This window comes from Piliocolobus tephrosceles, chromosome 11 (genome assembly GCF_002776525.5).
Source record: "Piliocolobus tephrosceles isolate RC106 chromosome 11, ASM277652v3, whole genome shotgun sequence".
NCBI classification, from domain to species: Eukaryota; Metazoa; Chordata; class Mammalia; order Primates; family Cercopithecidae; genus Piliocolobus; species Piliocolobus tephrosceles.
In genome coordinates, this window is record NC_045444.1 from 56064224 (window position 1) to 56080075 (window position 15852).

The 15852-nt window shown below is 37.8% G+C and overlaps 1 protein-coding gene across 5 annotated transcripts in view; it reads left to right on the forward strand.

The window, feature by feature from the left end:
* The first annotated feature begins 5258 nt into the window (after window positions 1–5258).
* The window catches only part of MYO3B (myosin IIIB), a 494519-nt gene continuing 483925 nt past the window's right edge, over window positions 5259–15852 (forward strand). For 3 of the 5 annotated variants that reach the window (XR_002725179.2, XR_002725177.2, XR_002725178.2), the window contains exon 1: window positions 5270–5407. Coding sequence is in view for 2 of the 5 variants with exons in the window: in XM_023185963.2 (XP_023041731.1) it covers window positions 5406–5407 (2 nt within the window). In the remaining 3 variants the exon portion in view is untranslated. Of the gene's footprint in view, window positions 5408–15852 lie in introns of all 5 variants that reach the window. The other 2 variants (XM_023185963.2, XM_023185964.2) reach the window with 1 other exon arrangement.

The following is a 15852-nucleotide window of genomic DNA, read 5'->3' on the forward strand; positions in this document are numbered from 1 at the left end:
GGATTTCATTTCTGCCTTTTAGTTTTTACTTCTTCTTTCTTTGGAGGCAGAAATTGGGCATAAGACGATATGAGGGGTGGTCTCCTCCCTTAGAGTCATTTTTTCTCAGTCAGAATTACAGATGGCAGGACCAGGGTTTGTGTCCACCGGTCATTGGCCTCACCCTGCGTGACTCTCTCCCTGCCGGCTAACCTCTGGCCATGCCTCAGATCTTTTGGTTCCAGGAATATTTGCTTGCCTCAGTGCTATCTCCACTCTGGGCATTCACACAGTGCTTCCCTCTGCCGAAAACACTCCCCCATCCCCTATCCTTTCAGTTCACTTCCTCAGTTGACCTTCTGGAGCAGTGTTTCTCAAAGGGTCGTCCAGCATCACCTCGGAACTTGTTAGAGATGCATATTCTGGGGGCTTTTCTCCACCAGCAGGGTCAGAAACTCTGGATGTGGAGTCCAGCAACTGTATGTTACCAAGGCCTCCAGAAGATTCTGATGAATACGAAAGTTCAAGAACCACCCCACTAGAGCAATGATTCACAAACTTTTTTGCTTCATTGGGAAGCTTAAAAACTGCTGGTGCTCAGAGCCATACTCCAGAATCTCCAGGGAGAGGTGGGACCAGGAATCCATATTTGTAAATCTCTTCAGGTGGTTCCAATGTGCAACCTAGTTGGTGAACCACCTCAGAGGCCTGATTTCCTTTGTCATGGGCTCCTATAGCACCTTGCACTTCCCTTCTGTAACACTCATACTCTGAGCCCCAGGGGGATAAGGAGGCTACTTTATGTCACCAGGACCTGCCACACCATAGGCACCACGGAATGTTTTTGTTTTGTTTAGTTTGTTTTTTGTAGAAACAGTATCTTACTCTGTTGTCCAGGCTGGAGTGCAGTGGCAAGATCATAGCTCACTGCATCCTTGAACTTCTGGACTCAAGCTATCCTCCTACCTCAGCCTCCCGAGTCGCTGGGACTACAGTTGCACACCACCATGCCTGGATAACTTTTTTTCATCTTTTACTTTTGTAGAGATGGGGTCTCACTATATTACCCAGGCTGGTCTTGAACTCCTGGGTTCAAGCAATCCTCCCATCTTGGCCTCCCAAAGCCACTGGATGTTGACAGAATGAATTACACTGTGCTTTGATTACAGAGTATGTTGGAAGGATTGATTTAAAAATACTAATACCAAAAAGATTTCCGCATGACATTTTCCAAAATATGATTAGGGAAGTAGTATGGAAGATCATAGTAGTTTCACTGTATTCAGGATGAAGGAAGGAAGATTGAGTTTTATGGAGAGAGATGTATAGAAGTGTAGGAACAACCCCCAGGGATCTTTGTGTGTACCATGCATGTGTGTGTATGTGTGTGTGAGTGATAAAGCAGATCACACACAGGTGATCTGTGTGTGCCCAGTGTGTGTGTGTGTGTGATAGAGCAGCAAACTCCAGATCCACACATTTTTAAAATCTGAAACTGGATGCGTTGTTTGCCCTGTTTTTCAGGGCAGGCTTAATACCCAGAGATTCTCCTTTTACCATTAGGATTCATTTATTTATTTTTAAGTATTAGCTGATGACTTTGGTTAAGTTCTTATCTGACTTAGAATGTCATTTGGAATTGAGGGATAAAACCCATGAAATGAAAATTGTGGATATTAAAATGGAGCAGAAAATGGATTATTTGGTTCTGCCAAAAATTCATCTGTTTAGAGTAAAACTTTTTTTTTTTTTTTTTTGAGACGGAGTCTCTGTCACCCAGGCTGGGGTGCATTGGCACCATCTCAGCTCACTGTAACCTCCACCTCCTGAGTTCAAGTGATTCTCCTGCCTCAGCCTCCTGAGTAGCTGGGCTTACAGGCACCCGCCACCACACCCAGCTAATTTTTTGTATTTTTAGTAGAGACAGGGTTTCACCATGTTGGTCAGGCTGGTCTTGAACTCCTGACCTCAGGTGATCCACTCACCTCGGCTCCCAAAGTGCTGGGATTACAGGCATGAGCCATCACATCCGGCCTGTTTAGAGTATAACTTAATAGGATGTTCTTTGGAAAAATTATCCAGGGGAAGACACTCAAAAGTTAGGTATTTTTTTTTCCTTCTTTGCAATTTGTCAGCCATCAAGTGTAGTGCTTGGCACTCCATAAACGGAGGAAAAAATCTTAAGAAGTTTACTTGTGATAATTCATTTTAGAGTGTTATTAAATGCTTTGCTGGCTTGAAATGTTTCTGCTATAACAAAGAATTTAAGACTTAAAGTCCTTTCTTTTCAATGTAGTTCCTTCTGAAGGTGTTCTTACTTGAAGGGTGTGTGTGTTTGCCTGTGCACACATGTGGGCACATATGCTTATGAATGAACATGATCATGAAATTATTGCTCTTTTAGTTATCTGGAAGAATAAATCTTATGCATTTATTTCTTAGGTATATTAATTGCCTTTGTTATGTAAAGAAATCCCATTCATTCATTCATCCGGTAGGTCATTTCTTTCAACGTTATATAGCCACATGCCAGGCCCCCATGTTAGGCATGGGAGTCATAATGGTGGAACTGATAGGCATGGTTCCTGTCCTCCTGTTGCTGTGTAGTGGTTTTAGCACTTTCAAAAGTAGTCTATGAGATTCTTTTGCTTCTGGGTTCTTCTTAAATTTTCATTTTTGAGGTGGGGTCTCACTTTGTCCCCCAGGCAAGAGTGCAGTGGTGTGATCATGGCTCACTGCAGACATGAACTCCAGGGCTCAAATGATCCTCCCACCTCAGCCTGCCAAGTAGCTGGGACTGCAGGCATGTGCCATCATGCTAGGGTAATTTATTTATTTTTTGTGGAGACAGAGTTTTGCTCTGGTACCCAGGCTGGTCACTTCTGCATTCTTGAGTCATTCCTGACTTGATGTGTGTGTATATTTTATCCTTGACATTAATTAGCATTTTTCTGCTACTCTTGGATGAGCTTTCTAAATAAGCTACCTTCCAACCTTATCAGTACATTCAAACCAAGTGGACATCCCAGAATAAGGTGGTGATTCTATAGTAACACAAATTAAATGTCCATTCCCCAAAATGTCTCATTGGAGAGAACAAATAATACACCACATAGTTAATAGATTTAAAATCTTTATGGTACTTTAGCTTCATTAAAGATAGCAGCTCAGGCAAATTTAAAATTAATGGATTCTAATCTAGTCTGCCTATTGTTATTTTTGAAGTCTGTTACCGAAGAGAAATTATGCAAATGGCTGTCAGGCTATTGCTGCTGCACTCACACTAGGAATGCATTATAATTCCTTTCTTAGAGGAAACACTTATCTGGAGCAGACCAGGCCCTCGGTTCATTCGCAAGAGCCTGTCCCTTCCTTCAGATGGTCCATTTTGAGCTAATAAGTACTGTCAGGGTTGAGGTGGAGAGGCGGGGCTGTGGGGAAGGAAATTAGGATAAATTACTGGGGCACAGCGACTGAAAAGGCCTGGGGCAAATCCTTGGTAAAGACAGTCTAGCCAGTCCTCCTCTGCTGGGGCATCTGGTATTTTTTTTTCCTTGGGCCTGGGCAGGCTGTCGGTCACCTTCCAGACTGTATAGCCTTTAACTCCTTGTTGCAATGGAATCCTGCTGGCCTTCTGATTTGACTTTTCCTGCAAAAATCTGCCAAGGCAATCTTTCTCAAAGAAAATTTCCTATGTTACTCCACTGTTTAAAAGCCTGGTGTGGCACCCTGTCACCTTTGAGGTAAAATTCCAACCCTCAGGCTGCCTGAAAGCTCTGCCCTCAGCTGACTCTTGTATACAAATTCAACTTCATCTCTTGATTATTTTTATAATTCTTCTACTGGAACCAGGGTGATCTTTTTAATAACCTGTTCATTTTAATAACCTGTTCATTTATTCATTAATTTATTCTGCAAGTAAATGGGATAAGTTCAGTCCAACTGTAGGAGTCCATGATTCTACTAGCTGTAATATGAGCAATTATTATGTGCAAATACTGTAGGAAATATAGGAAGATAGAACACATTATCCCCATTCTGAAGATTCTTATGATGGTAAATGGAAACACAAAGGCCATTACTGACTAGTGGGAGTAAGATCGCTGTCCTTTAAATCACCTTCTTCATATTTGCATTCTCTGTGTGCTGTTTCTTGGCTCTGGATTTCTCTCCTGCCTCATCTACACTAATCCTTTTCACATCTTCATTCAAAACTGTACCTAGATTTATCTGCTCCAGGAAGCATTCCCACTCAAATCTTGGTCCGGGGTTGAACTGACTCCTCCTCAGAATTGATGGATATAGCTTATCCAGAGTTATTTAGTTCTTGCTGCCTGCTGCTTTGTAGTCTTCAGCTATTTCACATGGGCCTATGTGTCATGTTAGCTGGCCAGAAAAGAAGCTTTCTGGGGACCCTACCTTCCTGTTTCTCACTTCCCTTCTCTCCTCTATTTTTTTTTTTTTTTTTTTTTGAGATGGAGTCTTACTCTGCTGCCCAGCCTGGAGTGCAGTGGCATGATCTCTACTCACTGCAACCTCCGTCTCCCAGGTTCAAACAATTCTCCTGCCTCAGCAGCTCCCAGTAGCTGGGATTACAGGTGCACACCACCTGTAATTAATTTAAAAATTAGCCATATCCTGCTAATTTTTGTATTTTTAGTAGAGATGGAGTTTCCCCATGTTGGCCAGGCTGGTCTCGAACTCCTGACCTCAGGTGATCCATGTACCTCAGGTGATCCACATGCCTTGGCCTCCCAAAGTACTGGGATTACAGGCATGAGCCACCACACCCGTCCCCCCTCTCTCCTCTTAACCTACTGTTCTGCATATAGACCAAGGCACGCTACTGAATGCTGTTGAATAGTCGCTGTTTTATTTCTTGGTAATTCAGATCAGAAACTGATGGTGTTTCCCTTGGGTTTATCTGCAGTTTAGAAAAGTGACCTTGACTACATGCTTTGACTGTGCCCTTTGCTCACAAAAAGATGATTAGTTTTGATTGTGCAGCATTTGGAATGAAGGAATTTATTCTGGAATGAAGGAACTTTAAAAGGTTGGGGGAATATCACATTGGAACTGTTAAATGACATGCAAACAGGATCTGTGAGAATGGTTTTGATTCTGCTCTGTGTCCTGGTAGGAGACACTAAAATAGATCAGGCTCACTACCAATTAGTATCATCTTAATCTTGCCTAATAGTGAAGCAAAGTCCCCAAGGATTTAGTGGATTTATCAGCTCCTCCCAAAATAGTCATCTGAGGCTAACACCTCTTGGAACCTAGGTCAAAAGAAAGTCCTTTGGTAATGATGTGTCATACGTTCTAGTCATCAAAGACACCATTTTCTTGGCTTGAAGTGTTCTTCTGGTTTTTGGAGGAATGAGAATCCAATCTCTCATAAGCCGGATTCAGAAAATAGGTCATCGATGTGAGTTGCAGTTATTTTCCTTCCAGCTTCCTTCTGGGCTTGCTTTAGATTGCTTTTCTGCAAAGGGCAGATGCAGCTGCCCTGGCTGGTGGGCATTTGAGGGGGATGACAGCCACTCTGGCTTTGGGCCACTGTCTGACATCACCCAGATTCCTGGGTCCTCTCAGTTAGCATCTGCCTTTTGTGTGGGTGGTTAAATTTCTATTGAAGGAGTAGGAGAAATACCCTCCTGAGTATTGCTTTTTACACACATACGCGTGCACACACACACAACGGCGCAGTTCATAGTCACTTGATTTGCCACCTGCAGTTTATAATAGAATGGACCTGTGGGATTATAAACCACTTTATTTCTGCACAGAATTTCTCAGCTTGAGGCCAAATTGAAGGGCATTAGTCATCAGTAATTTGCAGATATTTTTAATGTTTTTCACTCAAGAGAGGTTTAAGGCAGCTAAAGCTAAGATAAATTTCCTCATGCTTTGGTGGGGCAATGAAAAATCTGATCATTTAGTTAATCATTTGTAAGAGCTGTAGGTATGTATTGTTCCTTAGTGACTGCAATATCATGACAGGTTTGTGAATTTGGTAACATGACAATGTAAACAATAGTAGATAAATTCCATTATGCCACGATTCTTTTCTTCCTCTCAATAGTTTCATATGCTAAGGTTTAAAATCCATAGAACGTTAGAGAAGGGAATTTAGAGATCAACCTAGTGATCGCTGGATTCCTCTACCAAGCTCTGTCAAGTGCCAGTCCTGAGTCTCTGCCCTGGAGCATCAGGATAAATAGCTAGTGCATGCGGGGCTTAATAGGTGCAGCCAACCCACCATAGCATACGTTTACCCATGTAACAAACCTGCACGTCCTGCACATGGATCCTGGAACTTAATTAAAATAAAATTAAATTTAAGAAAAGAAAAGAGTACATAATCAGTGGAACCATAAAGGAAAGGTCAGTTCTAGCGGGAAAATTAGGAAAAGCCTCCTAGAAGAGAAGACATTTGAGTTATACTTGAACGGGCCCTATCTAGCAGTGGTTCGTGAAGAAGCCAGTTCCTCCTCTTAGGTCTTTACCATTGCTATGGTTTGAATGTCCCCTCCAAAGATCATGTTGACATTTAATTGCCATTGTGAGAAGAAATGAGACCTTTAAGAGGTGACTAGGTCATGAGGGCTCTGCCCTTATGAATGGATTAATGCCGTTACTGTGGGAGGCGGCTCCTAGTAAAAGGGTAAGTTCAGCCTCCTTTTTCTCTCTCTTGAGCTCTCACTGTCTTGCTCTGTCTCACTATGTGAGACCTTCCACCATGTTATGGTGCAGCAAGAAGGCCCTCACCAGATGTGGCCCCTTGATCTTGGACATCCCAGCCTCCAGAACCATGAGCCAAATAAACTTCTATTGTTTATAAAGGATGCAGTCTGTAATATTCTGTTATAGTGGCAGAAAATGGACTAACAACAACTTTTATGCACTTGCTTATGTGTTGGTTTGGAATTATTCTCTAATTTGCTCATGCTTGTATGGTATGTGTTTCCTTATTCTGTGTATCTCTGGGTGTTATATTTAATATTTGTACAGACTTCCTCTGACATTTCCCAGTTCAGGTTTCCTATTTCTTCTTTCTAAAATCTATTCTCTAGATTTGAAAGCATTCTTCTATGATTTGTTATTCATATATACCATACTATAACATCTAGAAAAAAATATTCTGAATAGCATACTGAGCAATGGAGATCTTCATCATGAATTTTCTAATGAGTATAAAATGTTGCTGGGCAAGTTTCTATTTAAATCATGCTCGCTAGGCTTGACTAACTGCGGACATTCACAGGGTGTATGCTGCAGAGTGCTTTACTTTCAACAAGGTAAGGCTGTACCTCCATTAGGGACTAATTCAGCGTATTCAACAAGGGATCAGACCAGGCCCATTTGGAGTTGTTAAGAAACTAAAACTAGCTCACGAGAAACTCAAATCAGCTCTTGAAAAGAGGGGCTGCTTAGAAGAATGCAGTAGGAAATTTCATGGGATACAAGGACAGACAGCAAAGCTTAGCAGGCCTCAGAGGGCCAAGGTGTAGAATTCATAGTGAACCCACTCACTAATCCTCTCTGTCTCACCCTTTCAAGCATGGTTCTTTCAGTTTCCTGCTTCTCCGTTTTCTTTTTCTTCTTAGGATGAGCTTCTGTTTCATATGGTTTCTGCTCTCCCATGACTTCAGCACACATTTGGGTCATAATAGTCTCCTCTGTAGAGATCTCTTGTATGTTTTTTTAAAAAGATTTATTTTTAAAAATAGAATAACATATGCACTAGCAAAAACCATGACTAAAAATGTATAATAATTTTTAAAAGCATATTAATTTCTCTTTTGTCCAAGCTCTCTGATTTTTAGTACCTCTCCCTAAAGTTTAAGAGTTTCCTGTGTAGCCTTCTGGAAAAAAAATATATATAAGGATATATACATACATGGATACATACACATATACACATAAAATGACTAGAAATGCAAATATTCTTTTTATTTACACAAAAGTTGTCCTCCCTATACACTACTCAACACTTTTAAAACAAATCTTAACTGTATATTTGGCATTCTTTCCATATTAGTTGGCACAAAATTTACCTTTTTTCTTTTTAGTGGTTACATGTGGCTAGATTGTATTTAATTTTATGTAACTATTACGATTTATTAGATAATCTCTCCATGATGATGGGCCTCTAGGTTGTATCTGGTTTTCTGTTGGAAATAATACTATAGTGAACAATCTTGTATGTCTGTCTACTACAAGTTTAATAGAGTTTTAGCTCTTACATCTGTTTAATGATTAAAGTTAATTTTTATATGTGGTATAAGGATAAAGATTCTTTTTTCTTTTTGCATATTGCTCTACAATTGTTTTAGCACTGGTGAAAAGTTTTCCTTTCTAGTATGTAGAAATACAGTTGAATTTAAAATATTGACCTTGTTTGTATCCTGTAATTTTGATAAACTCACTAGTTCTAGCAATGCTTTTATAAATTCCATCAGATTTTTAAATAGATAATCATGTAATCTTCAAATTAAGCCTATTTTACTTCTTCCCCTCTAATCTGGATTTTTAAATTTTCTTTTTCTTGACTTATTATTCTGGCTTCACCACAGTATTCAATATAAATGATGAGAGCAGACATCCTTGGCTTGTTTCTGATCTTAAGGTGAAAGCATTTAGATTTTCACCATTAAGTGTGGTGTTGACTTTAGGTTTTTCCTAGATTCCCGTATCAGATGAAGTTCCTTTCAATTTCTACTCTATTGAGAGTTTTTTTGTTGTTTGTTTTTAAATTTTGAATACATGTTGAATTTTTTTCAAATGCTTTTTCTGCGTCGATCGAGATGATCAAATGGTTTTTCTTTTATATTCTCTTAATATGAATCTAAGTGTGCTTTTTTGATTATATATGTAAAGTGAATGCCTACCAGTAGAATTACAGAGACAAAGGGTATGGGCATTTGGTAGATTTTGACTAATAATTTCTCAAAAAGATTGTTTACACTTTCACTCATGTTGTCTCAGAGTGCTTATTTCTCTTAACACTATTATCAAACTTTTAAAAATCTTGACAGTATGATAGGAGACAAATGGTATCTCATTATTTTGATTTGCCGGTTAGTGAGATTTAGCATCTTTTATGCATTTGAATTTTTAAAGTCTTTTTCTTGTTTATTGTATATACTCTTGATATAATAAGAAAACTAGCTCCTGATGCAAACCTTCTTTTCTAGATATTTTTTGGAAAAATGTTAGTACTTAAAACAATTCTTTTGGTTGTAGAGACTTTTTTACTTGTATGCAATTATGTTTATCAATTTTTTTCTTAGGGTTTGTGAGTTTTCTATTCTACTTGAAAATACTCCTTGCCTACACCAAGACTACAACGTATTTACCTTTTTTTTTTTTTTTTTTTTTTTTTTTTTTTTTAATTTTGAGCCACCATACTCTATTTTGGAGAAAGGAATGAGGTAGCAATCTGGCTTCACTTTTTTTCAAAATAGCCAGCAAGTTAAGCCAGCATTATTTATTGAACAGTATTATTTAGTCCATCTTTTGCCTATTGATTTGAAATGTGATTTTTATCATAAACCCTATTTGTGTATTTGAGTCTACTTTTGGGTTCTAGTCCAATGATCTGACTACTTATTTCTACCCCTGTGGCATAATGTTTTAATTACTATAGCAGTATAACATGTTTTAGTGTCTGGTCAAATTATGTTCACTTATTATTCTTTTTCAAAATTTTCATATTATGTGGTTTTCTTTTTCTTTCCTTTTTTTTTTTTTTTTTGAGACTGAGTTTCACTCTGTTGCCCAAAGTGGAGTGCAGTGGCGTGATCTCAGCTCTCTGCAACCTACGCCTCCCAGGTTTAAGTTATTCTCCTGCCTCAGCCTCCTGAGTAGCTGGGATTACAGGCACCTGCACCACGCCCGGCTAATTTTTCTGTTTTTAGTAGAGACGAGGTTTCGCCATGTTGGTCTGGCTGGTCAAACTCTTGACCTCAAGTGATTCGTCTGCCTCAGCCTCCCAAAGTGCTGGGATTACAGGTGTGAGCCACTGTGCCCAGCCCTCATGTGTTTAATTTTCTTATGAAGTTTAACATCATTTTGTCAAATTCTTAAAAAAACTTAAAATGGCTGGATGCAGTGGCTAACACCTGTAATCCTAGAACTTTGGGAGGCCAAGGCGGGTGGATTGCCTGAGCTCAGGAGTTTGAGACCAGCCTGGGCAAAACAGCGAAACCCTGTCTCTGCTAAAATACAAAAAAATTAGCTGGGCGTGGTGGCATGCACCTGTAATCCCAGTTACTTGGGAGGCTTAGGCAAGAAAATTGCTTGAACCTGGGAGGCAGAGGTTGCGGTGAGCTGAGATCATGCCATTGCACTCCAGCCCGGGCGACAGAGTGAGACTCTGTCTCAAAAAAAAAAAAAAAAAAAAAAAAAATTATAACATTTACTTTCGGACTAAATTCAGGAAGAATTGACATCTTCACAGTGAGATTTTTCTATCCAAGCATAAGGTATATGGTTTTGCATTTTTTTGTCTCTTTTCATTTACTCCATTGATTTTAAGATTTTACTTTTGTATATTCTGCTCTGTTCTCGTTTGGTTTATCTTTGGGCATTTTACTCTCTTTAATTCCTATTAAAATGGTATTTTCTTTCTGGCTGATTACTTTTAACATATAAAAAAATATATTTTGAAATTGCTTGATTTCTATATACTAATTTTATACTCGGCTCCTCAATAAATCAACTTAATTTTTTTCATTGTTAAACTTTGATTTTCCAGGAATAAATCATTCCACTATTTATTTTATTTTCACTATCTTCCCATTGTTTATTTCTATTCTTTTTTTTTTTTTTTTTTTTGTCTAATTGCAGTGGCTAATACTTCAAAAACAATGAAAAATTATATAGTGTTTGTGAGAGATACTTGTCTTTTTTCTTGATTTTTATTAGCAACGGTTGTAGGAATCCACTATTAACTAAGATGTCGTCTTTTGGTTTGAGAGAGATGGTTCTGTGCTGTTTAAATGCTACGAAGGGATTAACCCGTTTGAATTTTTCTAATGGTCTAAAAATTACAATGGATATCAAAATCTACCAAATTAATTTTGAATTTCCATTTTTTATGGTGTTTTATACTTTGATATATTAATGTGAAAATCATAGTCATATATTCCCTAATGTTGCATTATCTTCACTAAATTCTAATAATTGATTTTTTTTCTGTGGCTTTATGTTTGTTTTTAAGTTTTTGTGGGTACATAGTAGGTGTATATATTTATGGGGTACATGAGATTTTGATACAGGCATATAAAGCATAATAATCACATTAGGGTAAATGGGGTATCCACCTCAAGTATTTATCATTTCTTTGTATTACAAACAACCTAATTATGCTTTTAGTTATTTTTAAATGTACAATAAATTAGTGTTGATTGTAGTCATCCCGTTGTGCTATCAAATACTAGATCATATTCATTCTATTTTTTTGTACCCATTAACCATCCCTACTCCCCACCACCACTACCTTCCTAGCCTCCAGTAACTATCCTTCTACTCTGTCTCTATGAGTTCACTTATTTTAATATTTAGCTTTCACAAGTAAGTGAGAGCATGCAAAGTTTGTCTTTTCATGCCTGGCTTATTTCACCTAACATAATTACCTCCAGTTCCATCCATGTTGTTGGAAATGACAGGATCTCATTCTTTTTGTGGCTGAATAATATTCCATTGTATATATAAACCTGATTTTCTTTATCCATTTATCTGTTGATGGACACTTAGGTTGTTTCCAAATCTTGGCTATTGTGAATAGTGCTACAATAAACATGGGAGTGCAGATAGTTCTTCAGTATACTGATAACCTTTCCTTTGAGGTATACCTAGCAGTGGGATTACTGAATCATATGGTAGTTTTATTTTTAGTTTTTTGAAGAACCTCCATACTGTTCTCCATAGTGATTGTGTTAATTTATATTCCCACCAACAGTGTACAAGGGTTTACTTTTCTCCATATTCTTGCCAGTCATTTGTTATTGCCTATTTTTTTGGATAAAAGCCATTTTAACTGGGGTGAGATGACATCTGATTGTAATTTTGATTCACATTTCTCTGATTATTGATTTTGAGCACCTTTTCATAAACCTATTTGCCATTTTTGAGACATGTCTATTTAGATCATTTGTTCATTTTAAAATCAGATTATTAGATTTTTCTTATAGAGTTGTTTGATCTCCTTATATATTCTGGTTATTAATACCTTGTCAGATGGATAGTTTGCAACTATTTTCTCTCATTCTGTGGGTTGTCTCCTCACTTTATTGTTTCCTTTGCTGTTAGACGCTTTTAAACTTGATGTGATCCCATTTGTCCATGTTTGCTGTGGCTGCCTGTGCTTGTAGGGTATCACTCAAGAAATCATTGCCCAGACCAATGTCCTGGAGAGTTTCTCCATTGATGTCTTTGAGTAGTTTCCTAGTTTGAGGTCTTAGATTTAAGTCTTTAATCCATTTAGATTGTATTTCATTCATTTGCATATGAATAACCAATTTTCCCAGCACCGTTTATTGAGGAGCCTGTCCTTTCCTCATTGTATGTTTGTGGCAGCTTTGTCAAATATGAGTGCACTGTAAATGCATTGATTTGTTTCTGGGTTCTCTATTCTGTTCTATTGGTCTATATATCTGTTATTATGCCAGTGCCATGCTGTTTTGGTTACTATAGCTCTGTAGTATAATTTGAAGTTAGGTAAAGTGATTCTTCTAGTTTTGTTTTGCTCAGGATAGCTTTGGCTATTCTGGGTCTTTTGTGGCTCCATATATATTTTAGGATGTTTTTTCTATTTATGTGAAGAATGACGTTGGTATTTTGATAGGGAATGCATTGAATCTGTAGATTGCTTGGGGTAGTATGGACATTTTAACCATATTGATTCTTTCAAACTATGAACATGGACTATCTTTCCCTTTTCTTGTGTGTCCTGTTCAATTTCTTTCATCAATGTTTTATAGTTTTCGTTGTAGAGATCTTTCATTTTTTTGGGTTAATTCCTAGGTATTTTATTTGTAGCTATTGCAAATGGAATTACTTTCTTGATTTCTTTTTCCAATTGTTTGCTGTTGGCATATAGAAATGCTACCGATTTTTGTATGTTGATTTTGTATCCTGAAACTTTACTGAATTTATCAGTTCCAATTTTTTATAGAGTTTCGGTTTTTCCAAATATAAGATCGTATCATCTACAAACAAGGCTAATTGACTTCTTCCTTTCCAATTTGGATGACTTTTATTTCTTACTCTTGTCTGATTGCTCTAGTGAGGACTTCCAGGACTACGTTGAGTAACAGTGGTGAAAGTGGGCATCTCTGTCATATACCAGATATTAGTGGAAAGGCTTTCAATGTTTCTCCATTCAGTATGTGGGTCTGTCATATGCAACTTTTATTGTACTGAGGTATGTTCCTTCTATACCTGGTTTTTTTTAGGGTTTTTATCATGAAGGGATGTTGAGTTTTATCAAATGCTTTTTTGGCGTGAACTGAAATGATCATATGATTTTTGTTCTTCATTCTGTTGATATGATGTGTCACATCCTGGAATAAATCCCACTTGGTCAGGATGAATAATCTTTTTAATGTATTGTTGAATTTGGTTTGCTAGTATTTTGTCGAAGAGTTTTGCTTCTATGTTCATTAGGAATATTAGCCTGTAGTTTCCTTTTTTTTGATACGTCTTTGTCAGGTTTTGGCATCAGGTTAACACCAGCCTCATAAAATAAGTTTCAAAGGCCGAGCGCGGTGGCTCAAGCCTGTAATCCCAGCACTTTGGGAGGCCGAGACGGGCGGATCACGAGGTCAGGAGATCGAGACCATCCTGGCTAACATGGTGAAACCCTGTCTCTACTAAAAAATACAAAAAACTAGCCAGGCGAGGTGGCGGGTGCCTGTAGTCCCAGCTACTCGGGAGGATGAGGCAGGAGCATGGTGTAAACCCAACCGGGAGGCGGAGCTTGCAGTAAGCTGAGATCCGGCCACTGCCCTCCAGCCTGGGGGACAGAGCAAGACTCCGTCTCAAAAAAACAAAACAAAACAAAAAAAGTTTAAAAGTATTCCCTCCTCCCCTATTTTTCTGAATAGCTTAAGTAGGATTGGCATTAGTTCTTCTTTAAATGTTTGGTAAAATTCAGCAGTGAAGCCATCAGGTTCCAGGATTTTCTTTGTTGGGAGACTTTTTTATGGCTTTGATCTCATTACTTGTTATTGGTCTATTTAGGTTTTGGATTTCTTCATGGTTCAATCTTGGTAGGTTGTATATGTCTAGGAACTTATCCATTTATTCTAGATTTTTCCAATTTATTAATATATAGTTACTCATAGTAGCCACTAATGATCATTTGGATTTCTGTGGTATCAGTTGTAATGTCTCCTTTTCATCTCTGATTTTATTTGAGTTGTCTTTTTTTTTTTTTTATTTTTTAAAGTCTGGCTAAAGGTTTGTCAATTTTATGTATCTTTTCAAAAAACAAACTTTTTGTTTCCTTTACTTTGGTATTGTTTTCTTCATTTCAATTGTATTTCTTTCTAATCTGAACTTTATTATTTCTTTTCTTCTAGTAATTTTGGTTTTGGTTTGCTCTTGCTTTTCTAGTTTGTTTGTTTGTTTGTTTGTTTTTTGAGATGAAGTCTTGCTCTGTCTCCCAGTCTGTAGTGCAGTGGCACAATCTTGGCTCACTGCAACCTCTGCCTCCTGGGTTCAAGTGATTCTCCTGCCTCAGCCTCCTGAGTAGCTTGGATTACAGGTGTGTGCCAGCATACCTGGCTAATTTTTGTATTTTAGTAAAGACAGGGTTTCACCATGTTGGCTAGGCTGGTCTCGAACTCTTGACCTCAAGTGACCTGCCTGCCTTGTCCCAAAGTGCTGGGATTACAGGTGTGAGCCACTGTGCCCAGCCATTTTTCTAGTTCTTTAAGATGTGTCATTAAGTTGTTTATTTGAAGTTTTTCTACTTTTTTTGATGTAGGCACTTGTAGCTATAACCATTCCTCTTAGCACTGCTTTCACTGTATCCCATAGGTTTTGGTATGTAGTGTTTCTGTTATCATTTGCTACAATACACTTTTAAGTTTCCTTCTTAATTTCTTCATTGACCCACTGGTCATTCAGGAACATATTGTTTAATTTCCATGTGTTTGTACAGTTTCCAAAATTCCTATTGGTACTGATTTCTAGTTTTAATCCATCATGGTTGGAGAAGGTACTTGATATAATTTCACTTATTTTGAGTTTTTTAAGACTAATTTGGTGGCATAACATATGATCTATCCTTGGGAATGATACATGTGCTGGGGAAAATGTGTATTCTGCAGCCATTGTGTGAAATGTTCTGTAACTATCTATTAGGCCCATTTGGTCCATAATGCAGATAAAGTCCATTGTTTCTTTATTGATTTTCTGTCTGGATGATCTGTTCGATGCTTAAAGTGAGGTATTGAAGTCTCTAGCTATTAATTTATTGGAGCCTCTCTTTAGCTCTAAAATTTACTTTACATATCAGAATGCTTCAGTGTTAGGTGCATATATTTACGTTTGTTATATCCTTTTCCTGAATGAACCCCTTTGCCATTATATAATGACCTTATTTGTCTCTTTGTATAGTTTTTGTCTTGAAATCTATTTTGTCTAATGTAAGTATAGCTACTTCTGTTCTTTTTTGGCTTCCGTTTGCATAGAATACCTTTTTTTTCATCCAAATAGAAGCCCAAAGTAGTTTATTTTCAGTGTATGTGTGCCTTGATAAGTGAAGTAGGTTTCTTGTAGGCAACAGATCATTAGGTCATTAAAAAAAATTCTGTTCAGCCACTCTGTCTTTCGATTGGAGAGTTTAGTTCATTTATA